This window comes from Hibiscus syriacus, unplaced genomic scaffold, assembly GCF_006381635.1.
Source record: "Hibiscus syriacus cultivar Baekdansim isolate YM2019G1 unplaced genomic scaffold, ASM638163v2 tig00111398_pilon, whole genome shotgun sequence".
Lineage (NCBI taxonomy): Eukaryota > Viridiplantae > Streptophyta > Magnoliopsida > Malvales > Malvaceae > Hibiscus > Hibiscus syriacus.
Genome location: NW_024063081.1, coordinates 1,019,487 through 1,041,720, shown reverse-complemented (window position 1 = coordinate 1,041,720; position 22,234 = coordinate 1,019,487). Strand labels below are relative to the sequence as shown.

General features: G+C 34.6%; 4 protein-coding genes across 5 annotated transcripts; all 4 read right to left on the bottom strand.

Annotated features, from left to right (window-relative positions):
* Positions 1–135: 135 nt before the first annotated feature.
* On the bottom strand, positions 136–6,848 carry LOC120161350 (DUF724 domain-containing protein 6-like). Its single transcript, XM_039171622.1, is given in 12 exon segments — positions 136–556; positions 559–1,008; positions 1,147–1,296; positions 1,902–2,006; positions 2,087–2,183; positions 3,956–4,164; positions 4,238–4,349; positions 4,464–4,517; positions 5,003–5,458; positions 5,613–6,026; positions 6,349–6,468; positions 6,470–6,848. Coding segments are annotated over 12 exon segments (2,757 nt in total). The 5' UTR covers positions 6,818–6,848; the 3' UTR covers positions 136–314.
* Positions 6,849–7,940: 1,092 nt separating this feature from the next.
* On the bottom strand, positions 7,941–13,246 carry LOC120161282 (SWR1-complex protein 4-like). 2 transcript variants are annotated; one of them, XM_039171558.1, is made up of 17 exons: positions 13,053–13,246; positions 12,860–12,946; positions 12,527–12,592; positions 12,386–12,445; positions 12,189–12,245; positions 11,886–12,015; positions 11,667–11,734; positions 11,409–11,501; positions 11,236–11,283; positions 10,796–10,972; positions 10,377–10,487; positions 9,584–9,679; positions 8,730–8,801; positions 8,561–8,621; positions 8,434–8,468; positions 8,247–8,331; positions 7,941–8,172 (listed from the first exon to the last, which is right to left on the bottom strand). In XM_039171558.1, the coding sequence occupies exons 1-16, from the start codon at positions 13,164–13,166 to the stop codon at positions 8,248–8,250; spliced, it is 1,359 nt and encodes a 452-aa protein (XP_039027489.1). In that variant the 5' UTR covers positions 13,167–13,246; the 3' UTR covers positions 7,941–8,172; position 8,247. The 2 variants fall into 2 exon arrangements, with proteins under 2 accessions (XP_039027489.1, XP_039027490.1); XM_039171559.1 differs by having other exon boundaries at positions 7,943–8,172; positions 8,434–8,477; positions 10,838–10,972; positions 13,053–13,245.
* Positions 13,247–17,471: 4,225 nt separating this feature from the next.
* LOC120161085 (transcription factor MYB108-like) lies at positions 17,472–18,445 on the bottom strand. The gene is made up of 2 exons (XM_039171369.1): positions 18,109–18,445; positions 17,472–18,024 (listed from the first exon to the last, which is right to left on the bottom strand). Exons 1-2 carry the CDS (start codon positions 18,399–18,401, stop codon positions 17,472–17,474), a joined length of 846 nt encoding a protein of 281 aa, XP_039027300.1. The 5' UTR covers positions 18,402–18,445.
* Positions 18,446–19,559: 1,114 nt separating this feature from the next.
* On the bottom strand, positions 19,560–21,066 carry LOC120161283 (Golgi apparatus membrane protein-like protein ECHIDNA). The gene is made up of 6 exons (XM_039171560.1): positions 20,911–21,066; positions 20,823–20,873; positions 20,536–20,739; positions 20,386–20,445; positions 20,096–20,222; positions 19,560–19,757 (listed from the first exon to the last, which is right to left on the bottom strand). The coding sequence occupies exons 1-6, from the start codon at positions 20,926–20,928 to the stop codon at positions 19,669–19,671; spliced, it is 549 nt and encodes a 182-aa protein (XP_039027491.1). The 5' UTR covers positions 20,929–21,066; the 3' UTR covers positions 19,560–19,668.
* Between the last annotated feature and the right edge of the window lie 1,168 nt (positions 21,067–22,234).

Here is a 22,234-nt window from a genome sequence, read left to right as displayed (position 1 = left end):
CCGAGAGATTTAAGATAAACCATCAAATTTTGTATATGTATCCATATCATGTTCACGTTATTTATTATTTTATTATGTGGACTATGTTTACCTAAATCACTTATAAGTGATAGATGAACACTACTTACCAACATAATTTATGTTCATGAAACAGCAAATACATTCATATTCATGAATCAAAATAGATCATCTACTAAGTTATGCTAACCGCTACAATTTGCATCCACATATTTAACAACCACCACCCTCACCTGTGATCCAGGGGTCTTGGCAGTACGAAGATGAAACCGTTGAGTAGCACCACCATCAGTCTATTACGGCAACTTCCAGGAGGCGGTAGCTATTTTCTTAAACTCATCAGACGCATTCTGAATAAGTTTGTTTAGAACAATGACATGGAGCTTCAAATTACCAACCTTAAGATTCTTAGTCTCCTTCTCCGATTTTATGGACTCATGTTGTTCTTGTAACTGGGTAATCTTCTTTTCGATCTCTTCCATCTCTTCGTCGAATTTAGATATCTCCTTTGTACTCTCAACTATCTCCCTTTCAGCTTTTCTCTCTCCCTTAGTTGCTGATTATGTCCTCCTTTGATAGAAAGTAGTTTATTCAAGCGGTGCCGAAGCATAGTAACATCAAATCCATGCTTTTCCAAGTCACTAAGACTTTCCGAAACGCTGTCAAATGTATCTCTAGGTTCATCAAAATGCAACATAGATATCTTCTTAAACAAACTAGCAAAGGTTACCATGATACCAATTGCTGATCCTTCACGAAACTCCTCTCTGTTTTCAGCCAAAGGTAGAAAATGTGGTTTTTGAGGCACAATTCGGAAGATATCCATAGAGTCAATAGTTCGCCATACAGGTGATCTCTTCACAAAAGGCAAACTCTGATCATTAATCAATGGACTTTTATCATTAGCATCAGTTGTAAGAGATTCAATTGGAACATCAACCAATCCTTTTTCCCCATTCCATCCATTGACAAGCCTAGTAGGGTGGAGTCCTAGAAAAAAAATGATGCTAAAAATGTCATAAATATGAAAGCCAAGTGATGGTCTATATTTATGTACGCACAAAGCAAGTGAGAGAGTAACGGATCGAGAAAAGAAACGAAATTCATAAATCTGACGACATATCTTACTTGATTCTTCATCACCTAAAGTATGCATTCCTCCTATCCAAGTTGAAAGAGGCCGATCCTCATCAATCATTTCAAAAATCCCAGGAGCCGCCATGTGAACCTCTTTTGTTTTGTAATTGTCACTTGTCCTTCCTCTAGAATTTTCAGCGGCTATATAATTAACAGATAAGATGTTAATTTAAAATATATAAGGTAACCATAAGCTGCAAAAGATAACAGATAATTACATTGACGTCAGTTAAAAGACAATAAGAAACGAGAAAATGTTGTTGGTACATGCATAACCTTTCTTCTCGACATCACCCTCCCCTCCCCCAGCCCCGTGAAACAAAAATAACACCTTCTTTCATATGAATCACTAGCCAAATCCTTTTTTCCTGGAAATTGTTCCCATTACATCTACACTACTCTCCTACCAATTAGCATACTAATTGGAAAAATCATTTAAGAAAATGAAAACTGCTGGTTACTTCCAATCATGTAAATAAATAGTTCAAACCACACTCTAAGGTAGAGCATTTCCCATTTTGATAGGAACTTCATTACCATAAACAATGGTATCTCCAACTATAGCCCCTCTGGGATGTAAAATATCTCTCTTCTCACCATCCCCAAAGTGTACAGGTACACTTGGGTTAAAACATTGGGAAGTGCTTAACCAAATGCTACCAAGAGAGCCTTATATAACAGTTTTATATTTTCCTTGAGGCTTATTACTAACAATGGCAGACCAAGAACTTAGACCCCCCATGTACCTGACAGATCCACCCCTTTACATTTTGACAAACAAGCATCACCACTCGCACAATCTGTTACAGCATTTTCATCAGTGATTCCTCCAGCCCCATTTTGCTCCTTACCTACCAATCGTAATATTAAGTTTGCATTGACACAGATTTGCATATACCCAACAAAATGCTGAAGCTTAAGTTTTATATACCAGCATCAAAAGCCTTTGTACTTGTAACTACTGATCTACTAGGTCTTCCCCTCTTCCTTTTCTGATTGCTGGCTCCAACTTTATGCTCCTTTGTTCCCTATACAAGTAAGAGCAATAGTAACAATTACTAGTAAAGGAACATAGATATAGGAACACATATCAATAAAGAGGACTCCTATTACATGTTTGATACTCCTTAAGATACAAGACAGGCCAGGGAGCAGGCTCAAGAAAATTTTCTATTTTGAAAAGTGAGCTGACAACACCCAAAAGTTGATCACTTTATTTTTTTGATAAGATTTGAATGCCTCATTAAAAACCACCTTCTTGATTAATAGAGTTTATGTGTAAACACCTTAATCAGCGGAAGATGAAAAAGTGTGCCTTATAACTTTATTAAATAAATTAGGAATAACAGCCTAGAGGAATAAAACCCAATAACCCTTACAAGTAATCACTCGAAAAACAAAATACATAAAATTCAGCCTATACCAGTTTTTGCTAAGGCATCAGCCTCCATATTAGTTTCCTTGTAACCCATCTAACAATTCCCCCACGAAACCTAAGTTTTACAACTATATCTTTAACAATAAAAGCATACACAGCTGGACAAGAATCAGCTTTAATAATCCAGTCCACAGCTACCCTACTGTCACTCTCAACAATCAAACAAAATTTTTCCCTCCCTTGGATAGATGAGACGAAAACAAGTCCCCTTTGAATAGCTTTAAGTTCCTTCAATGTTGGAGGACTCGGACCCTCTGACTCCTGAAAAGTTCCTAATATTGCACCAAGATGATCCCTTAAAATGCCTCCCAACCCACTTTTCTTCCAATCACTACTAGTGGCAGCATCCACATTCAGTTTAATAAAGCCTATAGGAGGAGGACACCAGGGAAAAATAGAAGACTTCAGGAACTTGTAGGACGAATGAGAATCCCCTATTGAAGGGTCCGAAATCAACGAGTCTTTAGGAATAGAGATATCCTTATACTTAGCTAGGAACCAAGATGCAAGCCTGACTCTTGCTAAAAAGAATAATTCAATCTGGTCCAACTTCTCCCCTTCAAAAACAATAAAATTTATGGTTTTCCAAATGGTCCAAATAACAACCCCAGGAATGAATGACCATATAGCAGAATTTGGCTTCAACTCTTCCCATCCTAAGAGAAAAGTTTTAGTATCTTCATGAAGAACAGAACTAAAAGTCCACAATTGTAAAAATTTATTCCATAATGCCCACACAACCGAACAAGAAAAAAATAAATGCGAGGAAGACTCATCAACCTTTTTACAAAGAGGACATAAAACATCATCAATTCCTTGAATTCCTCTTCTTGCCAATTCTGTTTCAACAACAAGCTTTTGCTGCACAATTTGCCACAATAATGTTTCAACTCGTGGTGGTAGTAATCCTCTCCAAACAACCTTCATCCAGAATTGAACCTCTTCGGAACCAATAACACACTTCTTAACACAAGAACTGACTGTAAACATACCATCCCCACTGTCTTTCCAAATTAAGCCATCACTGGATTCAGTAGACAGAGAAACAAGAGAAATAGTGCTCATCAAGTTACACCATTGTTCCATCTCCCAATCATTTAAATTTCTTCTAACTTGAACATCTCAAATCCAGCCCGATGGATGAAAATCTCCAAACATAGCTTTTCTGATTTATTAGGCATTATATATAAAACAACATTAGATATACTCTTTTACCTATGATCATGACAATGAAAAAGAACTATATATCAATATTACGTACGTCCAATTGTTTAGTGACAAACTGGTTCCCATCAAGAATTTGAGGCAATTCAAATTTGGTAGTTTTCTCTGAGCCAGAGACTAATATGAAATTTTTGCTACCATGTTCTCATTTATGACTGAATCATTTACATTATTCTTTTGATCCCCCATTAGCTTCTGAGGTTCCTCACTAGGAATCTGAAGGGAATTTTCAGCCTGTAAAGTCTTTGTGATTGCTGTTAATCCTATGACGATGGGCATTTCAACTTCTTTTGTTTTAATCGTCCCTTCATTAGTTTCTTCAGCAATCCGTGTAGCTCCATCTTTTCCTGAAAATATGTAATTCACATTATTTTTAAACAATAATTAAACCGATACACACGTACCGATTGCTATATGTACCTGCTGCCGTACCCTGTGGGCCTTTACTTGGTGACTTTCTAGCTCTGACATTCCTTTTCACAAGGTTATTTGCCGTACTGTCAACTGAACCAGCTTTCTGCCTCTTAGTTGTCTGCATCAGTAAGGGGAAATGTAGGTCAAATGAAGGTAGTAGAGACAGTGCTGATCAGGAATACTGGCTGATGGAGCCAACAAAACCAAAGTGACAATACTCAATGATCATTACCCAGTTAAAATGGTGATGTTGACAGAAAAGGCAGTCATCATTTGAGGCAGTTTGCTGCAAAGCAAGTGGGGCACATTGAATATCCCAGTTGAAAAACAAGTTTGCTTAACTCTTGAAACAACCCATTGTGCAGTAACAACCACGTCAAGCAGGTCAATTATTTTACGATGTAGACATGATTGTTTTTAGTTATTATGATTTCAAAGAGGCAAGCTGGTTTTCACTTCTTTGTTAATAACTTGGCATTCAGAGGTTAGAGTTGAAGGAACACATGATTTTCTAGCATATTTTAGAACAGAACATACTCTTAACACAGTGCAGCTCTAGAAGCTGTGTGGTTCAAGGAAAGGAAACTCAAAGATGCAATACAGATACCACACGATAGTAGAGTACACCATATTTTACAGTGATATTTATACATTTCTCATCATTAAATAGAAATGTATTAAAATGTCCAAAAGAAAACAGTGGAGGAAATGAAAATGATCTGACAGTATTAGCATGAACAATAGAACTCCAAAAGAATAAATCTAACTCACAGTTGTTGCTCCTGTTGTCGGGCTCTCAATCTTGGCACAAGAGTCATCATCAATCACGGTTTTCTTCGAGAATTTAGCACCTTTACCACCAGTCCTTGGGGTGTCTTCTTTACACAATGTTTCACTAGGCATATCTTTTAACTTATTGCCTGTGACTGATACCGGTGTCTCTACTGCATTTCCTTCAGTCAGCTTTTTTGAAGGCCGTGGGTGAGAAGTGTTACCATTTGATGTTTCCAGCTTGACTTTCTTCTTGCTTGTTTTCAAAGCATTGTTTTCATCAGTGGAAGTCGACTTTTCCACAGCATTCTTGTTCATCTTTGTCAAAGGAGTTTTATCTTCAGTGTTTCCTTTTGAGGGTAAGGAACTATCAAGTTCTCCATCCACCTTGATCTTTCGGGTATCACAGAGAGCAATTCCTATCTGCTCTTGCTCATCAGACGCAATAATGACTTCCTGAAACAAAAAGCTTATTTCAAATATTTATTTCCTTTGCCTTTCAATATGATTAAAAGATGTGACCTACACAACATAAACAGCTCATTTGATTTTAAAGTGGGAAAATAATAGAGAAAATGCATATCCCGAAAAGAAGACATAGGAAAGATACCTTGGATTTACTAACCCATTTGCCATCAGTCCATTCAACCTTAGGTCTGATATCTGAGTGATAGAATCCCTTGTCCTCATTTCCATGCTTAAAAAAGACATTGTACCTTCTTCCTGTAAGAACTTTGGTTATTACTCTACTTCGCCAACCAATATTATATGTTGCATCCACTCTTTCCAGCAATTCATAGTTTCTATCTGCGTATCGAGGAGAAGCGGGCCTGATATGGAGGGAATCAACAACTTTTACTGTCCCAGGCTCATCACCATTCATAGAGTTCTGATACTTCACCAGGAAAGTATTGTCCTCATTTTCTTTTATGACTAATGCAGGGTACCAAATATTGCCTATGTTTTCATTGTCGATATTTACCTCCACAGTTGTTCCTGAGCTAAAAATGGAGCCTGTCGATTGCTTTAGAACACATAAAAAATTAAAAACAAATAAATAAATCACTCACATGGACATGGCACCAAAAGTCAAAAGAAAAAGCAGCATGCATTATTGAGGGAATTACAAAGTTTGCTGCAGATCAAACTGAATTTAAATGACAAAAAGTAGCAGAACTAAAACAAAGGAAACATAAAAAGTGAAGCACATATGTGAGTCTTTTGCAGCAGTCATGAAAGCATAATTTCACTGTAAAAAGGTACATGAAGTGAGATTAGCAGTTTTAGTATTGAAACATATATATTCCTAAAATAAATGAACCTCGGAAATTAACCTTTTCCGATACCTGCTTTTCAGGGCGAACCCATTTGCCGTCGATCCAGCTCCAATGAAACCTCAAAGCTTTCCTCTCAAATTCAATGACATCAGGTGGATTATCGAAGTAAACCCTGTATTTGGACTTTTTTCAAAACCTTCCTCACAACCCTAGTCCACCAACCATCTCTGTAGCTCGCATTAACGACGTCATTTACGTCAAGGTGAGCAGTCCCCTTGTCATTAGGCGGCAAAGGGCGGATATAAGCAGGATCGACATGTTCCGTCAAAGGGGAGGAACCAACATCGGCGAGCAAAGTTTTGTATTTAACCAAGGCCTTCTTGCGCTTCTTGGAAGCGGACTTGGGAGGGATTTCGAGAATTGTGGCGGAGTACCAAGCGCCTCGAAAGCCTTCGTCGTCGCTGCTGACCTCCACTGGGGCTCCCTTGGTGAAGAAGGGGTGTTGGAGTGGGTCAGTATCAGTAGAAGGATTCACCATGCTGCTGCTGTGGAATCTTTGTTGCAGAAAATCTTTGGAAGCCTTGTCTTAGTCTTCCTTTGGTCTTAATGCCGTCAAACAGGTAAAGTTCAATGCTATTGACCTCTGTTTCACTTTTCCTATTTTCTTTTTCTGGAAAGAAAATAATTAAAGGATTGGACTTTACAATTATATATTTTCTCCAACCAATACCAGTAATGTGGCCAAACTTTATCGTTAACTTAATGTAACTACACGCATTGTACCATAAATAATTTGTTTTTGCATAGGAGAGATGGATTCAGCTTCGGTCCCCCGAAATTCAAATATAAACTGTTGGATTATATTTGATTTATACGCCAAAACTCAACAGGCTTAAATTCTTAAAACAACCTTCAAATGGATCTCTCAGACCACGTCGGTGACAGGACAAATCAAACAATTTTAAGGATTAATAGATTTATTGTTATCCCCATCAAATCCCATAGTATAAGCATTCATTATTTAAATGTTGAGAATCTTTGAAAAAAACACTACCTTGTATTCACTTAAGATTTATATAAAAAAAAATGATTTCATTAGTAAAATTGAATATTATTCTCTCTAAAAATCCTAAATTTAAATAATTACATTTGTAAGATATATATGTTATCAATTAGTTAAAAAAATTCTAAACACATACGGCCTCGGGCAATCACCCCGTACAACTAAAAAAAAAATCAAACCCTCAAGTCTTTTTCCCTACAGTTCAAGTATCTAATACAAACTAAATTTTAACACTCATAACGAATGAAAAATATTTTCGATAAATTTTATTAATGAACAGTCATGGATGGGCCAATATACTTATTTATAAATCTATTAATCACGTCCTCAATTTTTTACGTTGGGTTTTAATTTTTATTTAAAAACTATAAAAATGTTAAATGAAAAAAAAAAGCATGATTAAAATAGTATTTGTCACCATTTCTCAACTCAGTCAACCCAATTGGTTAAAAGGTTATAAATTAAAACCCTAAACCACCTAAAAATTTTAATATAAATAATTATTTAGAGAAAAAGATGCGCACTAGGAAAATAACGAGGTAGACTCCTAAAGATTAGTCTAAACATTTACAGAATCAAGTAATCAAGCAAATGTTTTTGTTTTTCACTAAGGAAATGAGTTTTTGGATTCGGAGGCTTTATGCATATCGTTCACAGAGAGTCTCTTTCTTCCTACTTGACCCCAAACCTACGAAGCCTAGTCAAAGGAGGGGGGTGGGGAAGATGGAGCTTCTGCAACTGCTTCTAACGACCTTGGTTAGATTTAACAAAGGGGCTGCCAATGACCATGAGATCTTCACAAGGAATCATAACCAGGCTGCTGAGAATTTTGCCAATCCAAACAAAGCAATATCATCATCATTTGCCTATACAAGGCGAGAAACAATGTGCTTGTTCACCCTTTGTTATAGATCAGAAGCCTTCATCTTTCTTGGCCTTTTATGAGCTCCTGCTGGTGAAGATGAAGTCTCAGATGCTCTCCCAGGTCCCTACACATCATAAGATCAGATATGTTCCAAACCTAGGACATAGGGAACTCACAAAGCCAAGAAAATATTACACACACGCTTAAAAATATAATTAGCACATACCTTTCGTTTTTGCTCCCTTTTTACACCTCTATCACCTGGAATTACTATCAATTATGAAAGTAATCAAAAACACTAAACTCTCCCATTTCCGATAAAAAAAATTAAAGGAAAATTAGATATATAATACCTCCAAAACTAATGGTGTCGAGGACAAACGTACGATCCTGATCCGCAGCACGTTGTGATCGCTGCTCAATTGACAGACCTCCAAAATTTCAATATTTGAACCATTGACATAATCACACATCTATAATTCTATATGAGATTAAAAGGGATCAGAGAGACAGATTTTCAACCTTTGCAGAGCCTGGCATATCACCATAGGAACCATCACGGAAAGATGAACCCTCTGCCTCCTTGTATTGCAACTGTTAAAAAGACAACTCGTGAAATTTTGAAAGCGGCACACCACTTACAATACTGTACACTACTCTAATCAATCATGATTTGTTCACTTTTAACGCCTCGGCTTAATTTCTGTATACAACTGATATCATAATTCCAAACTTTGGTCTTATTCCAAATCTAAAACCCCACAGTTTTAACACCTTGGCTTAATTAGTTTAAGCACAATGAATGATATAATTTTTCAGAATTTCCTATCAGAAAGGAAACTATTATATTCAGGACTCAAGAAAATGAGAAATACCACGACTAACTTCATGATTTTTTCTTAAATAACAAATTTGGTAAGTGGAATTGGAGATGTGAACTATTTTATCCAACGAAGCTATACAATAATTTTGCAGGAATTGTTGAACTATAGTTCTCACCATGGTTCAACCCCTGCTGCATTAAAGGATTTCACATTATAAAAAAATGAGCACAAAGAAGACTACTATTCTACAAATAATATAATTTTTCAGAATTTCCTATCAGAAAGGAAACTATTATATTCAGGACTCAAGAAAATGAGAAATACCACGACTAACTTCATGATTTTTTCTTAAATAACAAATTTGGTAAGTGGAATTGGAGATGTGAACTATTTTATCCAACGAAGCTATACAATAATTTTGCAGGAATTGTTGAACTATAGTTCTCACCATGGTTCAACCCCTGCTGCATTAAAGGATTTCACATTATAAAAAAATGAACACAAAGAAGACTACTATTCTACAAATAATTTTGGGATATGAATATAAAATACCTGTTTCTGGAGATTTAGCAGCGTTAGAATTTCTTTTCTTAATTCAAGATGTTCAGCACAAACAGCCTTTGTTGGAACCTTTGGCTTTAAGTTAACCTGTAAAAGATTAATATAATTTAAACCAATCTCAGAAAGATATTAAACTAAAACAATGAAGAATGTTTGCAAGATTTAGAATTGAATGACAAGCAAATGGCTAGAAATAAGGAGCAAAGGATCTATTTCAGACTAAATTGACCATAACTGTAAAAAGTAATAAAGCAGGGTCATCTTACAATGACAACAATCACAAATTAGCACACTTAGTTGAAAAGAAGTATCTCTTTTACTGAACCTCTACACCATCCCCAACAAAACATAAAAAAACCTTACAATTTGAGAAATCAAGATTGAATAGCTCGTAATATGAAATCCTGTGAGAAACTCTCTCTCTCTCACACACACACTCAAACACACACACACACACATAGCACACTTAAGTTGAAAAGACGTATCTCTTTTACTGAACCTCTACAACATCCCCAACAAAACATAGAAAACCCTTGCAATTTGAGAAATCAAGATTGAATAGGCTCATAATATGAAATCCTGATAGAAACTCCCTCTCTCTCTCTCTCTCAAACACACACACATACATAGGAATCTTCATGTATAGAAATTGCAACTAGAATATACAACCATTAGAAAGAGTTTTCATGTCTGGTCGTCATACATTTAGTACAAGATCATCCACCCATAACTGATAGAAGAACATATCTGCACATAATTAAAATTTCAGGGAGCAGAGACAAACCTCAAGATCTTGTAAGGTTTGCTCAACTCGCTTGATTGTCCGAAGTCCAGCAGATGAGCTTGCAGCTTGGACCATTTGCTCCAGTGCATAAGTTCTCAAATATACCCTAAGCTGAAAATTATATCAAAGCAGTTAGAGAACTCTAGACTACCAAAAAGCATCCAGTAACAAACTTTAGAAAACAAACACAACCTTTATTCCATACAAACTTCCAAGAAGTAATTGCCTTAGGTACTAATCAGACCATAAAAATTTTGGAAACAAAATGAAATGAATTATTATAAGGGAGAACATTTAGTACAAGTCAAATTAAATATGTTTTAATATTAATGGGAGTCATTTCCCATTCTTAATTTATTTTCATTCTTCAATGTAGATAAAGATAGAAGAGAAAACAGAAGACCACATGCTGCAAATACCATTCGCAAGGAAGCAAGAGTAGAGGAATTATCAGCAATTACTGAGGTAGATGGTGCGGCAGCTGGAGCAGGAACTTGAACATTGGAAGGAGATATAGTATCTCCAGGACCAACAGCCCTCTCAGCACTTTCAGGACCAATATCAGAGGCGATGGGCAAATCAGGTTCTTCGGCAGCCTGAACAGTATATACATCGAAAGCCATATTATTCTGGACAGTAGAAAATCCAGGTACACACACACAAAACACACAGACCCCTAAGATTCCTAACTATATTCCAACTCACGCATTCAACATCATGTGACTATCAAATCAAGTTGCAAAATCTTATGCCTTTTGACTTCAATTGAAAATTCAAGTGGCATTAATAGACATCACATTTAAAGTCCAGCAATGGCATTGCAACCACCACAATAGCAGCTTGTACGGCTGATACATACCCGTGCAGCCATACGTGACTCGGCTATTCTTTTTGCTTCAGCAAGAACCTGCAGAATAAAACCATAGACCGGTGAAGAACTATAGATATTCAACCAACAACCTACACACAAATAAATAAAGGGAAAATCACATAATAAACAGCAGTAAAATGTTCAATAGAAAAAATCTGCACCTCAGCATCTTTCCGCTCTTGGTGCTTTGTTTGAGAGAGGACCATTGATAAAGCACGTTTGCGTTCAATCTCTTGAGTAACATTGTAGGGTTCCTATACCCAGAGATTAATATCAGAGATACCGTACAACAATTGAAAGTAAATAATTTTCTAGAGTAACATTATATACTATAACAGCTTTCCCCCCCCCCCTATTTCCTAGAAACTGCAACAAAAAGGTAAATAGTTTAAAAGGTTCCACTTATATAGATACCAGACCTTAACAAGAGGATGCCCTGCAACTTCTCCAGGTGATGGAGCCCTAGCAACCAGAATGGTTCGAGACACTACATAAAGATATAGCCATAATAACCATGAGAACCATATAACATCTCAAAGATTGATTAAAACAAAATTATATCCAAATCTAAACTGTAAAAAGAACAAAAAACTATTTGAATGATTAGGAATAGATATTCCAGAAATTAGACAGTGTACCACTATAATAACGATCCTTCAGCTCCTCAACAGTCCGGGGTGTTGGGAACCTATCAGCTATAATGATGAAGCGGAGATCAAACCGTTCACACAAATCAAACAATTGATCTGTCTCTTCCTTAGTCCATTTCTAATTATCAAGGTCAAAAACAATTAACCAGGCAAACTGAATCAATGGAAACATAAATACATGCCTCGGTTTTACAATCTACTTCAACTATTTCAAAATTTCAAAGACAAATATGGAAATAATAATTGGCAGAAAAATATAAACAAGAGCTGCAACCTCAAGTTGATACATACAGGATCAGTTAAATGTTTTTCATACTCCTCATCTGTGTATCTGATAACATCAACAGACTGCACCACAGCAGACAAACAGACAACATGAACAAACAAATGCATAAAAACATAACGATAAAGAAAAATAAATATAGCGTGAACTAGTTTGCAGTAAATATAGACAGAGCAAAATAAATAAATAAAAAGTTTGTGCATACCTTGTTATACTTAGCAAAGGAATAATCCCCTGTCGGAGGAACACCATTTACGACTCTCACCTGAAAGGAATAAGAGAGAATCAGACCTTAAAAAACACTCACTTAGTTAAGGGGGAGCTTTGTCTAGAAACAGATACTTGCCCAGTGGTAAAGTTGCAAGTTATCTTTTCGGGCAGAGCTCGTGAATGGAAGCCACTGCCATGTGATCTGAAGAGAATTTCAAAATCATTAAGAAGCACATCTTAAATCATAGCATGAACCACCATTTGACAGTTGCCTACACTAGTTTTTCCTGTTTGCAGACACTTCCCAAGAGTTCGGTGCGTACAAAGTTATTTCCATGAAACTCAATTTTGATCTTTTATTCATCAAGACATATATAAATATACATATCTCTAAATCAATTTCTTTTCTTCGAAAGAAAATGAAAACAAAAAATTGTACTCTAACAAGCAGTGGAAGTCTAGGCAAAACCTTCTCGTCGGATGGTGGGCGTCGTTTCAATTGAGAGACGTCAATTGAAGGCATAAGCGGAGCCACCCCTCCAGTGAGGGCATAAACCTACAAATTCCACCCAGAAGCAAAATCAAGTAAGGAAGTAACCCTCTTTCACTCAGTGCAAGCTAAAATTTTTGAAAAACAAACAATTCAATTTTCCTTTTCTTACCTCGCGTGAAATACCATCGGGTTTTCTCTGGGAGTCTTTCTGGGGACGTGATTTCTTCTCCTGAGTTATTGACAAAGGAGTTTTGGGTAGTCCAAGGATGTCCTTCGCGTCCATTGTAATTTTCCTATTACTCTGCGAAGAAATTTAATTAGGGTTATTGCTATCCATCAAACTCTACAAGTTCTGAAGAAAATATTGGCTTCGTATCGAGAAATTAGACCTTCAATGGATTCAAGGGGGAAAAATATCTAGGGCTTCTTCGAGCGCGAAGATTGGTTTTGAGTATAACAAAAATCAACCGTAAGAATTGGGATCGGATCAATTCCGGGTCAGTGTGACGGGCTTCTATGGACAACCATGAACCGGTTCTTAGGCTATAATTTTAGGTAAAATACCGGATTGGTCACTTTCTTTCACATTTGTATAGTTTTGTTCATTAAATTTAAAAATTAAATTTTAATCATTTATATTATCGATTTATTAGATTTTGGTCATTTATATTATTGATTGTTATATTTTGACCTTTGAATCATCAATTTCGATTAGTTTGTTGATTTGATGTGTTGGTTAAAAGGGGATAAATCATAATATATTTATATTAAAACTTAAAACAAATAAATTATATGTTTATATGGAAAGAGAAATAAAATAAATACTGAAATAAGAAAAATATATAATCCTGAAAGAAACAAGGAGGTTTTAAATGAAAAATGAAATTATGAGATAATTTAGTTTATAAACAAGATTTGGATATTTACTAATAAGTGGGGAGTTGAATTTATTAGAATGAGGAATATAATTATTAAATAATGGAGTATACATACAAGAAAAGAGCTTTTTTTCTTTTCGAGCTTTTAAATTTCAAATTAATAAGTTTAGTAATCTGATATGTAGTTTCAATAATTTCTGGATATAATTTTTCTTTTGATAGAAATAGTAATTTTATTAAAAGTAGAACATATTTATAACTACACCCGTAACTTACATATATAATAAGGATATTTTATTATAATCAATAATACAATAAATTAATCACTTAGTAGTACAAATACCATAAAAGGAAAATGTTAAAAAACTAATAAAATAAACATAAACAAACGGTAAATACGAATAGATCTAATCACATTAGTAAAAGAACCACAAAAGGAGATGAAACTATTGAAAGACTACCGACAACCGTAAATCAAAGCCGAACAACATAAAAATATTATCCACAAACGTAAATTGTGTATTCAAATTAAATACTATGATCCAAAACAGGAAATATCATCATGATAATAAATAAGCGTTATTTTAAACTTTCATGACGATGTTAAATCTAAACATAAGAAAAATGATAAACAAAAACGATGACCAAACGACCAATAACGTAACAAAAGACAGAGAAATATGTGTCATAAAAACAGAGTTATTAAAAATTTAAAATCAAGAAAAAAATAAAGATGTAATATAATAAATAATAAAAAATAATGAATATCAAATTTTTTGATTCGATTTGATTCAAAGTAGAAAAACTCTATTTGATTTAATTCGATTCATAATTTTATAAATTAAACTCGAAAAAAATTCAAATAAAGTTTGATTTATAAAATAAGTGAATAATAACTCGAAGTTTTGAGTAATTAGTAGATTAATTTTTAAGGTTAAGTTGAATCTCTCAATTATGTATAACATATTCATATCATATATGAAATATATATATATAGTTATAGTTATAGTTATAGAAAAATATTTATAATTAAATTTAAACATAAATTTGAACATCTCGACTTGACTTAAAAAAATTTAAATAAAATTTAAATTATAAAATAAGATTCGTTAACTCGATTAACTAAAAATTTTAACTTAAATCGACTCGATCCAAAACACATATCTAACAATAATTAAGAAAATAAAACCATCACTGCTAACGTAAGCGGTGACGGCACTTGTGATAGGAAAACAAGTCCATGTCCATGACCGAGACTACAAATTCTGGTTTTGAACTCCACTCAAACGTTTACTTTCTAGATTTAACACAATTGGTTGCTGCATCTAGAAAACATCATAAGAATAACTGGATTTTCCCATTTACCCTTTTTTTAATTTTAATTTTTTTATCTCCTCGGTTCTTAGAATTTTATCTTGACTAATCCAAACATATTATACATTTGATTTTAGTAGATAAGTCTTTAAACAAAAATTTTCTGCATATACAAAATCTAAAAATAGACACATACTTAAATAATATTTAATTTCTTATCGCTTAAACTAAACCAACCTGTAAGTAAAATTTTAATCTGCTTAGTTACAAGAGTCGAGCCCCGCACCAAATGTTTATTCATGATGACATCATTTTCTTTTAATTATGTTTAATCTAATCCCACTCAACACTGTTAATATTTAATGTAGTGTGTTGAAGAATTTTGTCGTCCAATTACTAAATTTTATTTTCCCTTTTTTTCTTGATTTACGTTACTTCTCATCTTACAGTGAATTATATCTAGCCTTTTCCTTTTCTCAATCTAAGAGAAAAATATTCTATATCTAAGTATCTAATCCTCAAATCATATGGACTGTAATTGTATATTTAATTTGTTTTAAAAATAATAATACCATTTCTAAACAATTTAATACTTAATCCAAATTTCTTTCTACTTATAAATTTAAAAATATTGAATGCTTTTCTTTACGTATAGAAGTTATTAATTTTATTGAAAATAGGAAATATTCAGAATTTCAATAAAGATTTATAATTATAATCGTAAATGAAACATATAATAGAATATTTTCCTATAATTATTACCACAATAAATTATTCACTTAAGATCACACAAAGACTATATAAAGAAAATATTAAAAAAAAACTAACAAAATAAACTCGAACAAAAGGTAGATACAAACAAATTTGACTGTATTGATAAACAAACCAAAAAAGAGGATCAAACGATCGAAAGACCGAATCTAATCATAGTTGAACAACGTGAGAAAACTATCTACGAACGCAAACTATGTACACAAATCCAATACGAGGGTCCAAAGAAGTGAAGATCATCATGAAAAAAATGAGCTTTATCTTGATCATCATGAGAAAACTATCTACGAACGCAAACTATGTACACAGGTGACATACTTATTAATTTTCTTTTAAAATATAAAAATTAAGATTAATGAAAAATATTTTCTTCTTCTCTACAAACTGCTGAAAGATGAAGAGAAGATTGGACATTGTTACTATATGTGAACCCCAGCTCCACGACCCTCCGTATAAGCGAACATGCTTTGTTAGTCAAGTAAGGGGGCTGTTACACGGTTGTGAGTTTTTTATACAGCTGGATAGTTGTTATGTGTAACTGCATGATCTTTTGTGTAATTGCATGGTTTACGTGTGTATAAAAGGCTCAGTCCTTCCATTTAATAAAATAGAGCAGTATTAAAAGTTCAGTATCTGTGGTTATATCTCAACATATTCGTACAAACCTTCAAGAACACGAATGTAACATCCACACAGAGTACACTTCGCAAACAATCATATGTTGACACGCATGATCTTCTAGTATATACCCTCAACTCTTAAGACGTATAGTTAGTATTAATGACATGACAACTCTTAACCGACGCATATATTAGGTATTTTAAATACTGTATCAGATTACAAAAGTAAACGCTGTTGCATGTGCCGAAACCTAAAAAAGAGTTGCAGAAAAGTCAGATACAAGTATGTTCTTTTTTGCAGTTGACTCCGTACGTGATGGCTTTGCAGGCAAGTTTGGTTTAAATTAAACTTTCAAGAGTTGCGGCACTTAGTGCTTCGGTCTTACGCGATATTTTATTTTCTTTCTTTTTTTCTTCCCTCAGATTTTAATCATTCGATTATTTCGTGGTACAAAAAATCATTAGATATAATTGGCCTTATCTGCAATCTCCAAGTTGTATAATATGAACGAGGGCTAACTCCTTGCTCCCAAAGAAAAACATAAATGTGGAAAACTTTGCGACAACACAAATAATACCATCACGAAACGTGTCACGTTTCCTAATCCCATAATATTAATTTATTGGTTTTATACCCGTTATCCCATTATTGTTTTACGACAATTTTGTTTGAACAATAGAGTGAAAAAAAATATAACTCATATAAGGTAAGAGTAAAAATTATTTTTTGAGTAGAATCTTTGTTACAGTATTTAGTAAAAGATTCTCACTTCATTATTCAAGCAATTTCACCTCAAAGATACCCTTGTTGTACATGAAAATGGATGTTGTCCGGGAACTGGAAAAAGGAACAGAATTGGTATATTTTTCAGAGATATACAGTGAAGTTATACTTCTCTATCAACCTGAAACATTTACATTCCAAAAGTCTTCAGATTTTGTACTGTTAGAAACTCTGACGACCAAAGAATGCCCAAAATTATAAAACTTTATAGCTAAAGTAAGCTAATTCAAGTCATCCTCATAAAGCTGCTGTCTTAGGAACCAAATGTTCTCTTCAGTCCACACACTCTCCATCGAGTCTCCACCATCTATATTCCATGTGTCCCCTAAATTTTCCGAGCTTAAACCCGACCCGATTTGAAAGCTAATCAGGTTGCTCGAAACGTGCCGCGGGTTGTAACATTCTGTCAAGTCTGAAACAGAAGCGACTTGAGCGTCCTGGGAGTCCGATGAAGTGCCTGATAATTCCGGCACGACACTCGGGCCGACTTGGACCGATCCACTTGTATTTCCGTAGGTGATTTGATCGGAGTTCATGTTGCTGATACGATCCATGTAGGCGGTGGTGGTGGAGGGTTGACCCGGGTGGGATTCAGATGATGCACAGATTCGTTCGATTAGACGAGGAATCCAAACGTAACGCATGGCGTCCCTAAATTGTTTGCTGTTAACGTCACATTTAAGCTGCTTTGCCTGTTTCTGGACTCTTGTTCTCCAATAATTCTTTATCTCGTTGTCTGTCCTTCCAGGCAAAAGTTGTGCGATTTTCGACCATCTTCAGAACCAGACAGCAAGTCAGATAAAACCAATCAAGTAATGAAATCGAAACGAAAGCAAAAAGGGGGATCAAAGTAAAGACCTGTTGCCCCATCGAGAATGGAGTTGAAGGATGAGTAGCTGCTCTTGGAGACTGATGTTCCCACGTCTCACTTGGGGTCTCAAATAGTTCAGCCACCTTAATCTGCAGCTTTTGCCGGTTCTTTTCAAACCTGATAACCGAGCAACTGAACTCCATCGCCCTTCACCATGAATATTGACAAACGCCTTGAGCGTGAAGTCCTCTTCTTCTGTCCACGGTCCTTTCCTTACGTCCATCTCTTCTTCACTTGGTGGAGTTTCAGAAATAACGAAACAACTCTCGTAAACATCCATTATGTTAAAGATGAAGAACCAAAGGAGAGAGAGAAAGATTTGATTTTTGATTTCGGGTTTATTGTTGAAGATACAAAGGATGACTTACAAGGAGAATAGAGCAGATGGGGCTTATATAGAGAGCGGGGATTAGGGGAGTTGGATTGACTACAAACAAAAGCAAACAATGATTTCTTATTATTCTTTTTTATCATGATAAAGAATGTAAAACAGGGGCATGTATGTGATTAAAAGTAGAATTGGCAACGACCATTTTCTGAATTTTCTATTCAGCTTTTGACTGTCTGACTTTTCCATATCCATATTGGTCGCGTACACGCAGAATTGGACAAAATATTTGAATATGAACAATGAAGACCGGAGCATTAGTCTACGAGGAGAAAACAAGTTTTCCTCAACACAAGTTGTCTTTGTTTTATCATTACATACCCCAATATTTTCAACGTGTTCTGCTGTGGTTACACATAGGGAGGGTAATTTAATCCGAAATCGGCGGAATTCGACCTGACATCATTCGGTAGAATATTTTTTTTTTAAAAAAAGGTTCAAATTGAGTCGGGTTGGATTTCATAACGGAGTAAGATTTAGTTGGATTCGGGTGGAATGTGAATTTTTTTTGACTCGACCTAACCCGAGGGTAATAATATAAGTTCTTCAAATAAATTTATGGATAATTGCTATAAAATCCATTCTCTATTGTTTTTTAATTAAGTCTTTATTTTATATCCGGTCGAAATTATACTCTAAAATTTAGGTCAGGTCGAAATCGGGTGGATGATATATATTTTTCGGGTCGGGTCAAGTTGATAAAAAATATGACCTAACCCGACCCGTTGCCATCCCTAGTTACACAAACCAAACGATCTTCGTTGTTATCTCTAGAAATCTTGGATTCGAACACAAAATATATAAAAATATACGAACATTTATTGTCAAATAATTAAAATTATTTTAAGCAATTATTACCTAGTGTAACCATCCTCTTTCAGTCTAAAACAAGTTTTGTTGAAACTGTCTACCAGTGATGGATTGATAACTGAAGAGACGGGGAAGAAGATTGATGCAATTTTACTTCTTTTTTTTTCTAATTTTTCACATTATAAAAACTACGTAATTCGGGGATAATACATATTTCTAATTTCTCTCTCTCTTTTTTCATTTTATGAATTAAAAGGAAAATAAATTATTAAATCATTCTTTTCACTGCCTATAAGTTAAGAAATCTGGGCAATAAGATTTGATAGAATATTTTGTAGGCTCAGCCAACTCACACTAAGCTAAATGCTGACTGTAGTGTAGATGAAAAACGAGAAGCAGTGGTCCTAGACGTAAACGCTTGAATCTTGTTCCTGGCATCTGAATTTAGAACAGAAAAAGGAAAAAAAAAAAGGCAGCTTGTAAGATCATAGAAATGATATTAACTTCAGCTGAGAATAAGAGTAGCTGAGCCTGGACTTGAGATTCAAGAGTCCTGTCCAACAATAGATTTAGAAATATTTTTTAAGGAATACACTAAATATTAATGACATAAATTTAACAACATCAGTAAAATAAATAATTAATATAAAAAACGGATTTCAAGATAGAAACATGTCCACCCTATACAGCTCCTACATCCTCCACTAGCCCTGCTTAATCCACCAAAACCAGTCTGCTAACAACCATTATATATGAGAAATGGAGGAATGTTGTACCTTTACGGCATTTGGTAAATCCGATGATGTTGGCAATAGCAAGGCTAAAACAAACTGCCACAACTAGGAGATAATCAACTTCAAGTCTTACCATTGAAAATATTCCAAAGATGCCCCAAGCAACAGCCTGATACAGAACCAAAAAAAAAAAGGGTAAGAAATGTTTAACTTGTATATCAGAGTGAAAACTTTGTAAATCATTACTCAATAACTAAACCTCTACACGACCAGAATGCACTGCAGATTCATCAGCAAGTCCCATCCAATACATTTTCCTAATATTTACTTACATTAAGATACAATGTCCACCAAAATAGCCAGGAATCCTTTTGGTTAATACGAGCTAATGACTGCACAGAGGGCGACAAAGATGTCAAACAAGAGAAATTGCAAATCAAGAGATAGGATAACCAAATGTTACATTACTGTAAATAACTAACCTCTTGGTCAAGGAACTCAAATCTCCATATGCTCTCACCTTGCTCGTTTATTTCATTCCACCACCTAAGCCCGACTAAGATACGACCGCTAACGTTCTTGATGACCCAAAAATCGAGAGCAGCGAGCACGACGGTGATCACGAAGATGATAACGAAGCTATTGGCAAAGAGTGTAGAAAGAATGTAAAATGCCAAAGCTGAAGCCTGCCAAAAAGGTAGACAGAAAGCAGTTATACTAGTGCTAAATCACACAATTCTAGAAACAGCAAAACCATTAGAGCCATCACCTTGAAGAGAACGTGGAAGAAGCATGTTTTGGGGTTGGCATAGTTTTCTTGAAAACAAATACGTAAATACCAAGAATATGAGAACTTTTACCTGGCTTAGATCCATGACTGAGATGAAGATTCAATGAAAATTGTAACAGACCTTTGTTTACGAACCTTTCATGGATTATAGAGGAACCAGGAATTTTGATAGAACAAGTTTGTAGGAAGGATCAGGGTCTATATCCTTCTTCTCTTCACGCTCCTATAAAATTTCCATCCTTCTCGCACGAAACGTTGTTTGTTTTTCAACAAAATGGACCTTGTTGGGGCTAGGGGCCTTTGCTTTTAGGCTAATAATAAACCTTAGATTAAATTATTCGAAGTTCATCTTAGGTCTGAGCCACAATACTAATAAATTTTAGGTCTTAATTTTGGTCAAACAACTATTTTAGGCCCAAAACATGAAAAAAACCAGAATAATTCAAAGCAGGGGAAAGGAAAGAATAAAATAATTTCCCATTCAATAAATTTTGGCGAGATATTAGAGTATGTGAACTTAGAAATAGAAGAATGACAACACCGAGTACTTGAAATTTCGAAGTATTATTCGCATGCTTATGATGCAAAATGGCGAGTAATGCTATTTGAACTCAACTATGATTATGATGTATGTATTTGATGAAATATGGGTAAAATTAATATTACGATGCACTATTGACATGTCATTGCATGTTATATATGTTGCATATAGTTCAAGTCAAATTTAATGAAAGATGGAGTATGTTTGAATTATCATTTTGATCGTTTGAAGTATATAGTATCAGTACTAAATAAGCAGTATCGATACCATACATTTATTGAGAAATTTTAAAACTATTTTTGGTATCCATAATGGTATAAAGTATTGATCTATCTCAGCGGTATCGATATCGAATGTTTGAGTATCGATACTCATTAGAGGGATTTAAATCCTAAATCCTTAAATAGTATCAATATTAAGTAATGATATATGTACCATATTTAGCTTCAAAGTCTGAAAAAATAATTCAATATTGATAATGTTCATCAGATGTTAGTATTGTTCTAAGTAGTATCGATACTATATATAGATATCAGTAGGGATGAAACTTTGAAATTATGCAATTTAGTCCATGATTGATTGATGATGATGATTGAATGTTTTCAAAGTATGTTGAACAATCCAAATTGATGTTTAATGTACATGTATGAAAGTGTAATGATCATTTAGTCCCTAAAATTCATAAATTGATTAATTAATATCCAATCATCAAATTAGGTTAAATGTTATTGTTTTCAATTAAATGTGTAACATAGTCGATTCAATTCCCGAACAGACTGGGTTGAGGGTGTTATAACTCCACTACTTCCGCTTCTAACGACCTCTATATTACTTTTTTTTCCACCGAAAG

Bases quoted from the DNA above. Each gene is read 5' to 3' on its own strand.
- LOC120161282 (XM_039171558.1), bottom strand. From the start codon at position 13,166: ATGGACGCGAAGGACATCCTTGGACTACCCAAAACTCCTTTGTCAATA. The intron at 12,947-13,052 runs GTAAGAAAAGGA...TGGAATTTGTAG, and splicing joins CCGATGGTATTTCACGCGAG to GTTTATGCCCTCACTGGAGG. The intron at 10,973-11,235 runs GTATGTATCAGC...TATACTGTTCAG, and splicing joins AGTCACGTATGGCTGCACGG to GCTGCCGAAGAACCTGATTT.
- LOC120161085 (XM_039171369.1), bottom strand. From the start codon at position 18,401: ATGGATGTTTACGAGAGTTGTTTCGTTATTTCTGAAACTCCACCAAGT. The intron at 18,025-18,108 runs GTCTTTACTTTG...CTGGTTCTGAAG, and splicing joins CATTCTCGATGGGGCAACAG to ATGGTCGAAAATCGCACAAC.
- LOC120161283 (XM_039171560.1), bottom strand. The intron at 20,446-20,535 runs GTTAGTTATTTA...CCCTCTGTGCAG, and splicing joins TTGAGTTCCTTGACCAAGAG to TCATTAGCTCGTATTAACCA. The intron at 19,758-20,095 runs GTACAACATTCC...TTCTAAATTCAG, and splicing joins ATTTACCAAATGCCGTAAAG to ATGCCAGGAACAAGATTCAA.